The following is a 15,537-nucleotide window of genomic DNA, read 5'->3' as shown; positions in this document are numbered from 1 at the left end:
GCATACAAGTATTAGGTACAAAACGTAGATTTCTTTCAACTTTTGGGCTATTTCTGTTAACCGGAAGTGGTACTTTTTTATTTATGCAGCTGCAGAGTCTGATTTATTCATCTTTACTTTTATAATAATTGTTTAATATATTATTAATTTGATTTGATTTGTTGTTGATGGTTCTTTAATGTATGTAATATAAAAATATAACCATTGTCTTGCAGTTTATTTCTCAAATATCCATCCCTATATCTGAGTATATGAAAGAGTCTAAGGGAGACCACTCCCAATTTTTAGTTCTAGTTCTCATTTTCGTTATGAAAATATCACTGGTCTGCAATGGCTTATGGGTAGTTTGAACACACAAAGTGCAACGCTCTACCATTAGTCTAGTTGAAGACAAGGTCAAATGAGCATGGACGGGATTGCACCCTGGATGAAGAACACACCTTCGTGAGATTTCTGTGGGTAGAGCCAGTGAAACCTTCTGGAATGTGGTGAAGGGTGTTGGCTTGTGTGTTTTGGGTACCCATCTTGTACAAACTTTTTATGCTGCCCCAAGTCATCACACACGATGGCCCGTGCAGATCCCTAGCTTATGTCCAAATGTGCAGCAACAGTGGACAACGTAATCCGCCGGTCTTCTCTGATGAAGGTGCTCTCCATGTCGATATGGTATTGTGTGCGCCATGTTGATCGAGCTTCGCCGGTTATACTTGTTAAACCTTTCTACCCATTTTCTAAGCTTTTCATTGAGTCCTGCTGTTTTCACTTCCGTACTGAGCCAACAACAGCTTATTACACAGCTTCCAGTCGCAAGGTATGTCAGACCTGCTGACCACAGGTGCGTCTCGTCGCCAGACGTCAATTTACAAAAAAGCATAACAAAAGTCTTACTAGAGGACGGTGACCATAAACTGCTGGAATCACTGGGCATGTCAAGTTTAGCGGCTGCATACTGACATTCCAGCATGATTGTGCTCGTCTTTTCTTTATGACCACCAATAGTGTGGTACCTGATGAAGCCAGGCCTTTGAATGGAAGACCCGCCTCTCCCCTCCTTATTCATTGGCCAAGAGTCCTGTCTTCAGTTCAGAAGTGTAAAGGTAATTGAACGTGATAAGTTTGTACATATGTATCACAATTATTTTTTTTTTTTTTTGCCAAAAGGAAGAAAATAATACGCAGACAAAGGGAGAATGTTCGGTTTGAAAGGTAACAACCAAATCATGGGATATGAACCCAGGTGTCATGTTCATAAATTGCTCGGAGTGCAGCCCCCGTCTCTCTCACACATCCTTACATGGAGAGGAATTCCCACAAGCCTGGGGGCTACTGAGTCATTAGGCAGGCAGATGTTCCAGTTGAACTAAAGGGGAATCCCTCTTCCCAGGTGAGTAAGTGGGCCTCTGACTTTCTTCTGGTGGGGGCGGCATATTACATGGTGGGAGGCGCGCTCTGCTCCTCTCCTCTCCTCTCCCACTACACTCGCAACCTCTTCTGAACAAATCCAGATGAGCCCCCAAATGTCACAGGAAAGAAGTCTCACTCAGGGTCCCATCCCTCTCTGTTTAACGTCCGCACTCAGAAAGGCAGGCAGTGAAGCCGAGGGGACCCCCAAGTCGGGAAGCGTTAGCTTCTTCAATCTATTCACACAATGCTTCAACTTTCTGAAGTCTCTGCATGCACCTTAATGTTCGGTTTACTATCTTGTTATTTAGTACCTGTTCTGTATTTTTGTGTGTTTAAGGGTTGCTACTATTCATGATTTTATGTATTTTCTGTGATATTTATAATTATGTACCTGATATTCCTTGTGCTTTATGTATGGGGCCTTGGGAGGTGGTGCCACCCTGACATCATCACTCCTGAGTCGTCCCTCTGGCTGTGTAATCAGAACAGAAGAGGATCAGGAGAAGGAGATCATTGACTTTGTCAGTACAGTGGAACCTCAGGTCACGACCGTAATTCGTTCCAAAACTCTGGTCGTAACCGGATTTGGTCGTGACCCGAAGTAATTCCCCCATAGGATTGGATGTAAATACAATTAATCCATTCCAGACCATACAAACTGTATGTAAATATATTTTCTTTAAAGAATTTTAAGCACAAAAATAGTTAATTATACCATAGAATGCACAGTGTAATAGTAAACTAAATGTAAAAACATTGAATAACACTGAGACAAACACCCAGACTCCCTGCTCAGCTGCACGCAAGCCTGCCTGTGCTCGCTCTCTCTCTCTCTCTCTCTCTCTCGTGTTCGCTCACTCTTTCTCTCTCTCTCTCGCACTCGCTCACTCTTTTTCTCTCTCTCTCTCTCGCTCTCGCGCTCGCTCACTCTTTCTCTCTCTCTCTCGCTCTCGCGCTCGCTCACTCTTTCTCTCTCTCTCTCTCTCTCTCTCACTCTTGCTTGCTCTTTCGATCTCGCTTGTCGTGGCAATTGGCAGCTCCTGGGAACAATTACGGATGCGGACTGCTTTCTCGCCTGTGCACTTAGGTGAGAAATGCCCATATCACGAAATCCTCAGGAACCGCTTCGGCCGCACACCACCGTGCCTCCTCGCTAAGCTGCGAGGGCGGTGATTATTTATTAAAACTGGCCTTTTTGATGGGAGCTGTGGACCCGCTATACCACAGGAGGAAGCTCCGTTGAGAGGAGGTTACAGTTTTGAGGGAGAATCCCTCTGCATGATGAACCGAGAACCATGTACAGTACAGGGAGAGGCTGAACGTGTGCAGAAATCATCAGCGCGTATGAACCGGAAGGGAAACTGGCCTGTTTGTCACTCGAGTGTGTGGTCGTGAACAGATGCAAATGTTTGGTGATCTTTTTGTTCGTAACCCGATTTGTATGCGTTCAGAGGCGTTTGTGATCCAAGGTTCCACTGCATTGCTGTTTTTTGGGTTTTCTTAATTTATTTTGCTTCTGTCCCTGGTGTTCTCTTCTGGATTGTGGATTTGGATTTATTTGAGCTAGAAATAGTTTTTAGACAACCTCTTTTTTGCCTGATTTTGATCTTTTTTTTTGTTTTGTTAAAGAATTCCTTAATAATAAAGCTTCTTTATTTGCCATTCTCTACAGAAGCCAGCAGTTTATGGTCACCCTCCTCTAGTAGGGTTATTGTATTTTTTTGGGACATTCTAAGTTTTTTCTCTTCCAGCTTATGTTGTTTTTGAGTCTAGTTGGATTTGGGATGTGTGGTGTCCATTTTAGGATATCCCTCTCCCTCCGAAAAAAAAAAAAACCAACCCCAAAACTCCATCTTTTCATCTACCTTTGCCAAACTTGAATCTGTCCTTTGATAAACTTTCTCTCCTCCCTGTTGTAAAACTCTCTCTGTTCTCCATCCTCTGACAAAATTCCATCACCCTCTCCTAAGCCTGCCGTTCACTTTTCCCCATCAACCAAAAGTTTCATCCTCTCCGCCATCTGCTGTCCATCACAGGTTTGAGGAAAATTTTATTGAGGGATGAATTCAGCTTTGGCAGAGGTAGGAGAGAGGATGGGGTTCTGTAAGATAGAGAAATGGACACCATACAACCCAAATCCAGCAAGCCTCAAAACCACTACCTGTAGGCTTCCTTCAAAACAAGATGAGCTGGAAACAAGTAATCAGAATGTCCAAAAAAATAGAAGAAAAGTCCTATTAGAGGGGGGTGACCGTAAACCCTCGGCTTGGGTAGAAAATGGCAAACAAAGAATCCTTATTAATAAAGGATTTGCTAACAAATCTGCCTGCCGCGCCATCTCTTAGTAGTCTGTATAGGTTAATACTCTGCCTTTATGGCCCATTTTACTATGTTTGAATCTCCTAATCATAACAGTACCCCTCAAGGAGTTCACCATCTCAAAAACTAGAGCACATTGTGAAGCTCAAAACATATTTTATAAATGAAGCTAATCTGAAATAAATGCCCACAGGAGCAAAATATGTTAAAATTTTAAAAGAAATGGAAAAAAAAAGCATCATTCAGTCCACACAGGCACATTTTACATATTTTCCATAAATTAGTCATGATCCATTAGTAATGGAGGCCTTGTCATAAATAGCCTGCTCAGTAAGCAGAATAATGAAACCCTAATGAAAAGCTCTGGGCAATCAAATACTTTTCATATTTAGTGAGAGTCTCCACGTTTCAGTTGGTAACGTTGCTGTTTTGCCAACCCAACGGCCATTTACTGGGTTCATCCAGGTTGGCCTGCTGCCCCCTAAATCTTCGGGGGGTGGAATTGTTGGAGCAGAAATGTTTATGGTAGGATGCCCTACCTCTGCCACGAACTGTCTTTTGCTTTTCAAATTTTATAAATGGGGTACTTGAGCTATAAAAATATTTGAAACAACATTTTGGGGGGAGTTTGGAGGCCTAGGATTCCAGTGGTTAAGTTTATTTCTACTTTCAATGTGTTTTTAACAATAAGTGTGTTTACATACACACACATATAGTCAGATTAAGGTGCATAACCCTGTTAAGGCAGTGAGCTCATTTCTGAAAAATCCACGTTTACATGCGCAAGTAATCTCCTGGTGTTCTCCTTTGTCAAAGCACTCATTAAACCATACAGAGGAAGAGTTAAACGTCATCATCGGCCACCAGGTCGGGTCAGGGCAGGTCAGGCTGGGGAGTGTGCACTAGTACAGCTTGTTGCTGTGCCCGCCACATGACGAAACAGCTCGGGATACCGGCTGGTAACGCCACAGGCAGCCACGTGGTCCAAGTCCACCTTCTGGAAATGACCATCAATCTGCCGCAGTCAGGTGTTACGTGGGCTTCCCCTTGGCCTGGTCGAACTGCTTGGGTCCTCAATAATGAGCCGGATCACCCTGGGATAATCGCGCCACGTGGCTGTAGTGTCGTAACTGACGCTCCTTCACAATGCAGGTCATGTGCCTCATTCAGGACTCCATGAGCAACACAAAGTCAAACCAGCGGGACTCAAGGATTCTCCGAAGAGACACACGTGAAAGAATAAAGAATACAGTCTTCATCTCAGGTCACCGTGAATCCCAGAATAAGCATGATGCCTGTGATCATTTTCTTGTTTTATAAATACGTTTAGTCCAATTGAAGCCATATTTATCAATTTCCGTTACTGGATTTTCTACTTTGCTGTTTGGCTGAGTCCTGTGACGGAGTGGCGTACCGATATGTGTGCTTTTTGCTTTACAACAAAACTCCTAGAATAATGATAATGCTGGAATTATTACTTTTATAAGATACGTATTATGATAGGCTACTCGTACATTTGTTTGGACTACGTAATTTGCGCCACTTTTAACGCATTACCATGCTGCTCTCGAGATTGTGTTGCCAAGTTTAGCCCCTAAACGTTCAGCTCACCAACATAAATGTATCAGTTTCTAAAACACTGAGGCTATTTCAGCCAGGAGGAGGAATAATGCGATTGCCCAAACATTTCCCTTTGCAAATTGATTTTGTGGATGCCTCTACCTGTGCTTGCTGAAGGGAGAGAGCAACAGACAAACACAAAACGACAAAACCCTTAACAGTAACCCAGTTAAGCATTTACATGGCTGAGCAACCATCACGTTACTCGCTGAGAGATCCACCTCTGTTAGTCAGGCTTTTTAAAAAGGTTTCTGTTATCGGAATTAGGGTTTACATGGCATTTTAGAAATCCGGTTACTGTGAATAGCCGGCTTATTAAGGTCCTTGTAAACACACCTTCTGTTAATGTTATGATCGCCAACTTTTATACATTTTTGGTGTAAAGTTCTGTGCAGTTCCTATAGGAGACTCAAGGAATTTGAATCTGGTGTTTAATTTTGTCTAGATTCAATTTCGGAAACAGTTTGCTATTGTAATCACATTCTAGTGCAACGCCATTCTGTTTCCCGTTTAGGCATCACCGTGTTGAGTTTCTGCTTCTGCCATCTCATGGTTGACATAACTCCCCGGGGTGCGCTCATTTGTGACGTCAGTTTTGCGAGAATACGGAGGTCACCCCGGGTGTTTCTGGTGTACCTCAGACTGACGGCTAACCTCTTGTTTCACTGCATCAAAAAAATAATTCTGTAGCCCTGCCTGGGTTTGCTATTGTTTTTGATTGAATTTCTTGATTGTATTCTCATTTTGATGAAAGATCTCATTGTCTCTCTTTTTTGACCTTTGCACAGCTCTTCGACTTTTGATTCTCCTGGTCCTGTTCAATTCCATTTTACTATCTCTTGCAAGTCAGTATAATTAAAAGTGACAAGCGCTATCCTGTGGCATCCTCCTAGTTACATGTGGTTACTGCCATTTCGAGACCTTTCTGTTGATGGTTGCTATGCTGTTGCTAGGTTACGTTATATTTAATCCTTATACGGATATATATTTATACATATACTGTATGTCTAGATATACATATAGATATATAGATATACAGTACTGTGTGTATATATATGTGTGTATATATGTTTGTGTATGTATGTATATATATATGTGTGTATATATGTATATATATTTGTGTATATGTGTATATTTATATATATATATATATGTGTGCGTGTGTATATATGTATATATATATATATATATATATATATATATATATATATATATATATATATATATATATATATATATATATATATATAGTTATATATGTGTTGTGAAGGACAGCCGGGTCCCATACCCGGCGGGGGAGCCGCCATGGGCAGTTCAATACCTCCCCCGGAACACTTGGTGGCAGCCTTCCTGGCCGACGGGGATTCCCCAATCACCCGCAGGGCTCCATGGGAGATGGAGTCCTCAACAGCTTGGTTGGGGCCCGGGGTGGCCGCTAGGTGGGGCTGTCTGCTTCCCACAGCCCGGCTGGATGAGTCTTCAGCCCCACCCGGAGGTGCAATTAGGACCAGGTGGTTAATCACCTAGAACGCTTCCGTCGTGGGCTAGAAAAGGGCCCAGCCACCACCACTCGAGGAGCCAGGGTCGGGAGGAGGAGGACTAAGCTTGAGGAGGAGTGGTGGAAGAGAAGAAGGATTGTTGGTTGTGTTTATTGTGCTTTGGGACTGTGTTTGGGCTGTGTGGCACGGGGAAGACGTGTCCCACAGCTGAAGAAAAATAAAAGTCTTTGTGTTTTTATACGTGCCTCCGTGTCTCTCTGTGTCGGGTCAGGCGCCTATATAGCGCCTTTGTTACAGTATATATATATATATATATATATATATATATATATATATATATATATAAAACCAACCACATGTGTTACCTGGTAGGTAACCACCCATACAATTACATCAGGACTTAGACTACGAGTGCTATAGATATATGTATATATATGTATGTATGTAAATGTTGTGACAATAGATGGCGCTATTCCAGCGCAGACAGACACGGGGGGCACACTAATATAAACAAAAATGCTTTTATTTTTCCTTGCTCGTGTGGGATGTCTTCCCCGTCCCTACGAGCCCACAACACAGTCCAATATGCAATATCAATCACAATCCTAATACTTTTAACTTCTCCTCCACTCCTTTCCGGCAAGCTTTGTCCCTCTCCTCCCGACTCTGACTCCCGGAGTGGTGGCTGCTGGCTCCTTTTATAGCCCACCCAGAAGTGCTCCAGGTGTTTGATGGCCTATTTCCGGCTGCACCTCCAGGTGTGCAGAAGACCCACCCACACGGGATCAGTAACCACTACAGCACCCCAGGCGGCACACCCGGATCCCAACAGGGTTGTGGAGAACTACACCACTGCCACCTGGGGGGCTGCCATCTAGTGTCCCGGTGGGTGGTTCTGTTTTGATCAGGCTTGCTCTCCCGGTCCATACAATGAAGAGGCGTCCTGGCTGGACAAGAACCCCGGCCGTCTGTGACAATGTGTAATTTATCTGATATCACAATCTGTTATTTGGGTGGTTTCCTACAAGGTGACACTTGTGGTTGGTTGACGAGTCGGTAGACATTCGCCACATCCTCGAAACAGATCATAGACATGATATAGAGAGGACAAAGGAGAGGACGTGGCAGATGTCTGCCGACTAGCTGACCAAGCACAAGCGTTACCGGGTAGGTAACCAACCAAATATCAGATTGTGATCAGATCTATGCATGTAATACTCTGATCTACACCCTGTCAAGTGGCGAAACATCTGAGGATTTGCCTTGGGTGCTGACTTTTGAGCTTTGATCCTCACTCACCCCACTGAGGTAAGATCTTGCATGGAGCTCCAGACCGAGGGGTAATTGATGAACAATTAATATTTTTTCCATTTCTGAATAATCTCACCAAGCTTCTTGCTGTTGGTCTCGTAGCCCTTTCCAGCCTCGCCCCTGATGCCCTTTGACAGCTCTTTGGTGTTGACCACAGTGGTGGAGAGGTTGGAGTGGAAGAAATTGATTCTGTGGACGGGTGGGCATTATACAAATCATGAGCTGAGATCAGGAGTCTCTGGAATTGATTAATTGATTGATTGTGGCACACAGCCAGTCTGTGGGAGTCAGAATTCTGGCTGGGTTGTTGGGGATCAAATACGAATTTCTCTCAATGACATGCAAATCAATTTCTAACTTTTATGTCATGTGTTTTTTCTCGAGTTTTGGTTGATATTCTGTCTCTCTCCATTAAAATGAAACTACCATTAAAATGAGAGACTATTCATTTCTTTGTAAGTGAGCAAACTTACAAATTCAGCAGGGGATCAAATAATTGTTTTCCTCACTGATTGTATGTACATATGTATATATTGTGGTGGATGGCCGGGTCCCATACCCGGCCGGGAAGCCCCTTCGATGTGTATTCAGGGGGAGCAGCCCTGGATGGTGCAGAACCTCCCCCTGGACGCTGGATGGTCGCCCTCCTGTGTTGGGGCGGTGCCTCAGTCTCTCGCAGGGCTTCATGGGAGATGGAGTTCTCCACAGCTCTGTTGGGGTCTGGGGTGGCCGCCAAGGGGCACGGCATGGGTCCCTGAGCCCAGCGGGACTAATCTTCAGCCCCACCTGGGAAACAGGTGATCAAGCACCTGGAGCACTTCCAGATGGATCATAAAATGAGCTAGCAGCCACCACTCAATGGCCAGGGTCAGGTGGAAGGAGGACAAAGCTATGGAGGAGTGGTGGTGAAAGAGAAAGGAGTGTTTTTGACTTCAGTGTTTAGTGCTTGGGACTGTGTTGTGGCTGGAGGGATTACGGGGAAGACGTGCCCTCCAGCTGAAGAAAAATAAAACTCTTTATTCTATACGTGCCTCCCGTGTCAAGTCTGTGCCGGGTCAGGCGCAATATAGCACCTTTCTTACACTCTCTCTCTCTCTCTCTCTCTCTCTCTCTCTCTCTCTCTCTCTCTCTCTCTCTCTCTCTCTCTCTATATATATATATATATATATATATATATATATATATATATATATATATATATATATATATATATATATACACACAGTTAGGAGACCGGGTTCGCTTCTCAGGTCCTCCCTGCGTGGAGTTTGCATGTTCTCCCTGTGTCTGCGTGGGTTTCCTCCCACAATCCAAAGACATGTAGGTTAGTGCATTGGCGATTCTAAATTGTCCCTAGTGTGTGCTTGGTGTGTGGGTCTGTGTGTGTGCCCTGCAGTGGGCTGGCGCTCTGCCCGGGGTTTGTTTCCTGCTTTGTAACCTATTTTGGCTGGGATTGGCTCCATGTGACCCTGTAGTTAGGGTATAGTGGGTTGGATAATGGATGGAAGGAGATCTATATATATATATATATATATATATATATATATATATATATATATATATATATATATATATATATATCCATATATATATAATATATCCATGGCATTCAGAAGTAGTCTGAATCACAATGTGTTTGTATGGGTGGTTACCTACCAGGTAACGCTTGTAGTTGGTCTGCAAGTCGGCAAACATCCGCCACGGTGCCCTCTTTCAGAGAAGCAGATCATAGAATGATGCAAAGTTTTACTGTCAAATAATATAACGACACGTGCTTCGGGGTGCAGTGAGTGTGTATGCCTGATGAGCCCAGAATTAGGGCAAAACACGTTGTGTACTCTTTGCATTATTTGATAGTAAAACTTTGCATATATATATATATATATATATATATATATATATATATATATATATATATATATACATATATACATATATACATATATATATATAATCATAATCTTCTTCTTTTTTCGGCTGCTCCCGTTAGGAGTTTGCACAGCGGATCATCTGTGCGCATATTGATTTGGCAAAATTTTACACCAGACGCCCTTCCTGACGTAACCCTCCCCATTTATCCGGGCTTGGGACTGGCACAAACAAACGCCCCTGTGGCTGGGTTTATATATATATATATATATATATATATATATGGTGGTGGTCCAGATCTAATTTTGTAGATCCAGATCGTCTAGATGACTTTGATTTATGTGGGGACGATTCCAGTTCGGCGCAAAGACGATTCTTCATGTCGTCAGTTCGCACACTTCTCGATGGTCCGGGATTTTTCGGGTGATTTTCTTTGTAATAAACTTAAGTTACAGTATAATGAAAATTGCATAATTAGATCCGGACCACCCTATATATATATATATATATATATATATATATATATATATATATATATATATATATATATATATATATATATATATATATATATATATATATATATATATATATATATGTGTGTGTGTGTGTGTATCCTAAAGTCCGTTGTGTCCAGTCTTTCAGATCAATCTGATTCGTCAGTTTGACTTTGGTGACACAACAAAAGAGAAAGTGCCCGTGGGAGTCGCATGTGTTGCAGTAAATGCACACAAGCTGAGAGAGTCGGAGAGCATTAAATCGGACTGGAGGCGAGAAAGGCGCCGCGAAAGTAACAACAGAGTATGAAAAGCAGGCTTTTCAGGATCACGTTTGAGAAAAGGAGCACCGGTGAAGAGACTTCTCACGGACACAGACACACGACTACAGTGGAAAGGCAGTGAAAGTACACAAAGGGCAAGAGATAGCAAATCTTTTTCAATTCTTCTATAGCTTGTCTTTGACAGGAATCGTGGCTGGTGGGTCTGTATATATACTGAATGGGGTGACACTGTTTTAAAGCACTACCGATTATTCCGCCAGCTGATTTATTTTCACTATATCAAGTATTTGTTGCTGTTAAGGTGAAACTAATAAAATGATTAGTAACACATCAGCAAGTGTAGTTTTTCATCAATATCCCGACTCGATACTCCCAATAAACTTCACCCACCCTTCAGCAGAGACACTGGCACGAGATTCGTGTCACTTTCTTTTCAAACACCAAACCGTGAGTGAACTGCTAACTGACTTTCCGTTTGGTAGACTGTAGTGAGTCTCTTTATCAAAGCCTCAAATAAGGATTTTTTTTCCCACAAAGGGTCGCACTTTTGTTACATGACGCACATTGAGAAGGGCATGACGTCACCTTCCTATACTAAGTTGTCACCGGGTCTTCAGTGTATCCTGTGCTCAATGTTATTGTTGTAACGCTGCGAATCGCTTTCTTCTTTACATGCTTTACGTTCCGAAAGGCCGTAATCGTCTCTGCAGCAAATGCCGCCCTTTACCACTACCTGCAGCCCACCGGTGACAAGAGAACTGGGGGATGACGGCGTGCGTGCGGTAAGCGGTGGACGAGTCAACTCGGGAATACGTGCAAGGAGGCGACTCGCCCGACCGGTCTGCCGGCAAGAATATTTCTTTGAAAACAAAATAACAAACTGGTACAGCTTGATCGATCTGGTGGTCTATTACATGGCCCACTCACTGTCCATCCAATATGAGAAAGACAGATGGATGCGAAAGACATTATATGATAGTTCAGAGACCAACCCTGAAGTTGTGCTTTCAAATCCCACTACTGACACTGTGTGACCATGAGGAAGTCACTTCACCTTGCCTTGGCTCCAATTGGAAAAACAAAACAAATGGAACCGATTGTATAATAGATAGATAGACAAGGCAATGTATAATTGGTAGATAACTAGTTAGGTAGCCAAGAAACTGTATAGTAGATAAGCAAGGCACTATATAATAGGTATATGTGGAAGGCACGATAGACAGGCAAGTCACTCAATAACAGATAGGAAGATAATAGGAAACGAAAGGCACTATATACGCGGCGCTATTTATTGGAGAGCACGTTGAATAGTGAGAAAAGCATTATATAAACGTAAAGAATTATTATTATTATTATTTATTGATAGATAGATAAGCAAGGCAGTGCACGTAGATAAATAGATTGGAAAGGCATAATCGATAATAAGACAGTATTCAATTGGAAAATGCACTATATAATAGATAGATATGCAAGGCACTATATAAGATAAGTTGTTTAATTAGTTCGTTCCGACAGCCTGTATTTTATTTGTCTGTGTTTAGTTTTTTTTTAATACCAAGCCAAGCGCTATTAAACCAAACAGTCAATAACAATCCCTCAAATGCACACAAAGTATTGCAAAAAATAAATAATTAAAAATAAAGAAGAGAACAGTCCTAGCAAGGCACTATAAAGTCGCAGTTGCCGCCAGTCGCGTAGCTGAGTGGTCGCCCACTGACGTGCACTTGCAGCTGATGCATCAGACCCCACGAGGAGAACACGCAAATCCCGCACTGATGCCCATCGGGCCCGGTAATCACACCGTGAGGACGCTGACCAGTACAGCAGCAGAGCTGCACCCCCGTGTCACCTCCGAATTCACATAAGTGACAAAACCGGTGCCCACGGCCAGCATACCTTAAGAAGAAGTAATAGGTGTTTCCCTCCATAACGGTGTACGAGTGGCAGGGGAAGTAGCCGAGCCCGGTGACATTGAAGCGCGAGCCGGCGGGCACCTCCAGCATGCTGCCCCACGCCTGGTCACACAGCAGCTCGATCTCGGCGGAGAAGAACAGGTCCGTGTTGTCCTGCCAGGGCAGGTAATTGTAGACGCTGTAAGAGTCCTTGTAGACGGCGAGGACTTTGGCAAACACGATGATTTCGGCGAGCTCCGCTCTGCACGACTCCGTCTGGGGTCTCCAGTCGTGTGGCAGCTGGCAGCTTAAAGCTTCAACCAGACAGTTCAATAGTAACAGCAGTGCCAACACGAGAGGGACACCGAAAGCCATCGTTGGATTCCAGGTCCAGTATCCAAAAGGAAATTAAAAGTCGAAATCTTATTATAACAAAGGGAAGTGAAGTAAAAAATGGACAACCAGGAAAAAACAAAAGGATTCAAAGCCAAAGTAGTAGACGAGACCAACAAGGGACCAAAATCTGACAAAATCCCGTCTGCAAACATCCAGCTGATATTAAAAAATCCATCCGCCCCTCACAGATATCGGGATCTGCCCACAGAGCGCTGCGACCCCCGAGCGGCGCGCACTGCTATTCAGCTCCGCGGGCATCCTGGTAGTCCACAGCCCTTTAAAATAATTGTAATTTAGAAAAAAAAAAAGTCAAAAGGATCAGCTTTCAGGTCTTGCTTAAACACGAGCTGCTGTGGCCGGCCTCTCGCTTCCTCCGTGGTCTGGCAAGCGTTAGAGGCAGGAGCGGCAGAGCGGAGATTCCTTCAGCTCAGGAGTTTTGACACGAAAACTGAAAATATCCGCTTAGCGAAAGTCGCGCGGTGGGCTTTAAAGTTGGGGAAGCCTGCGAGTGAGACCCCGCTGTCGTTACCGATCTACAGTTTACAGGAGACCCACACATACACGAACCGCCGTGTAATACATCTTAAATAATAATACCAATACTGTAAATAAGAATTTGAGTGATTTAGAATGAAGAGAGAATGTCTGGATACGGAAATTCAAGGGGAGCGCCACTAATTGACATTTGGGTGCTTCCGCATACATTTTGGGGGAAACACTTAAGAAAGAAAGAAAAATCAACTATGCACTTTTAGAAGTAAAAGTGGATTTATTGGGCCACAGCATATGGGGGTTATTTTTAAGAAAGAAAGTGTGCACTTTTAGAAATAAAGGTGCTTTGGTTCTTAGACAATTACTGTAGGGGAACCACTACTGATTCTCAAAAGAACTTATCCACATGAATATTTAAGGAATATCTGTATATGGGGTGGCATGGTGGCACAGTGGTGGCACTGCTTCCACTCAGTAAGGAGACCAGGGTTTGCATCCCAGGTGCTTGTTCTCCCAGTGTCCGTGTGGGTTTCCTCCAGTTTCCTCCCATAGTGGCCTGCGCCACCTCCACCTACTAAAAGCTTCATGATGCTCCAACAATGATGGACGGATTAAAAGGAAGAAGTCTACGTGACCATCATCATCATCAAGCCCTTCCGTGAGAACCCTAAATCCAAAGAGGACTGTTTCATTTATGTTAGGTAGAATGCCCAGAGGGGACTGGGCGGTATCATGGTCTGGAATCCCTACAGATTTTATTTTTTCTCCAGCCGTCTGGAGTTTTTTTGTTTTTTCTGTCCCCCCTGGCCATTGAACCTTACTCTTATTCGATGTTAATGTTGATTTATTTTTTATAATTATGTCTTTCATTTTTCTATTCTTTAATATGTAAAGCACTTTGAGCTACTGTTTGTATGAAAATGTGCTATATAAATAAATGTTGCTGTTGCATAGTCTAAAGATAATCCTAATCCTAAATTGGCCCTAGTATGAGTGTGTGTTCACCCTGTGACCAGGGCTGTCCTAACCTATGGGCACTGTATGAGGGTCCCAGGAACACAGGGGGGTCACAGTGTTTCTAATGCCTATAATGATTCTGTTTTGCTATCAAAACCGAGCCCCCTTGTGCACTACTTTGCCCAGGTACCTATGAGTCTGTTAAGGCAACCCTGCCTGTAATGGACTGGCACCCTGTCCAGGGTTTGTCCCTGCCTAGTGCCCTATGCTAGCTGGGATTGGCTCCTGCAGACCCCTTTAACCCTGTTCAGAAACAAGGTGGTTAGAAAATGACTGTCTGGCTTACTTGTGTGTTTATATGTGTGTGTGTGTGTGTGTGTATATATAATAGACAGTATATATATGATGAATGGGAATTAGAGACTGGTAATTCAGGTCCATCACTTATGTTTTCATCATTCAAATTAAAATTATTAATAAAATGGTCTTTAGTCTGAGTCCAGGACCCCCATAAACAAACTGACATTGGGATGATCCAGTGTAGTTAAACATATCTATCTATCTATCTATCTATCTATCTATCTATCTATCTATCTATCTATCTATCTATCTATCTATCTATCTATCTATCTATCTATCTATCTATCTATCTATCTATCTATCTATCGCAGTCATTAATGGTGCAGTTAAGGTTTTCCCCAAAACACAGCATGGGCATGCAGACAGGGAGCCCAAATTTGGTCATGAACCTGAAAAAGTCGATACCTTACTGGCTTGTCCTCCATTTTCTATACCCACTTATCCAAGGTAGGGTTGTGGGGGCTGTCTGGAGCCTGAAGCTAAGCAGTTTTTTTTCCTGACCAGTACTAGAATGTGAGACCAATCAGAAAAGCTTAGGTTGCTGCTAGAAGAGGATGCCAATGTCCCAGTGCAGTGATGAGGACACTGTGCCGAAAAAGTAGTGTCATCCTTTGGATGAGACCTAAAACCGCGGTCC

The 15,537-nt window shown here is 43.2% G+C and overlaps 1 protein-coding gene across 1 annotated transcript in view; it reads right to left on the bottom strand.

Moving 5' to 3' along the window:
• The window catches only part of ccdc3b (coiled-coil domain containing 3b), a 44,919-nt gene extending 31,464 nt beyond the window's left edge, over positions 1-13,455 (bottom strand). Inside the window, exon 1 of the mRNA XM_039770816.1 lies at positions 12,700-13,455. Coding sequence (XP_039626750.1) covers positions 12,700-13,070 — 371 coding nt within the window. The 5' untranslated portion in view covers positions 13,071-13,455. The remainder of the gene's footprint in view (positions 1-12,699) is intronic.
• Positions 13,456-15,537: the final 2,082 nt, after the last annotated feature.

This window comes from Polypterus senegalus, chromosome 12, assembly GCF_016835505.1.
Source record: "Polypterus senegalus isolate Bchr_013 chromosome 12, ASM1683550v1, whole genome shotgun sequence".
Lineage (NCBI taxonomy): Eukaryota > Metazoa > Chordata > Cladistia > Polypteriformes > Polypteridae > Polypterus > Polypterus senegalus.
Note: the sequence above shows the minus strand (reverse complement) of the source record. Positions and strands in the feature narration are given on the sequence as shown.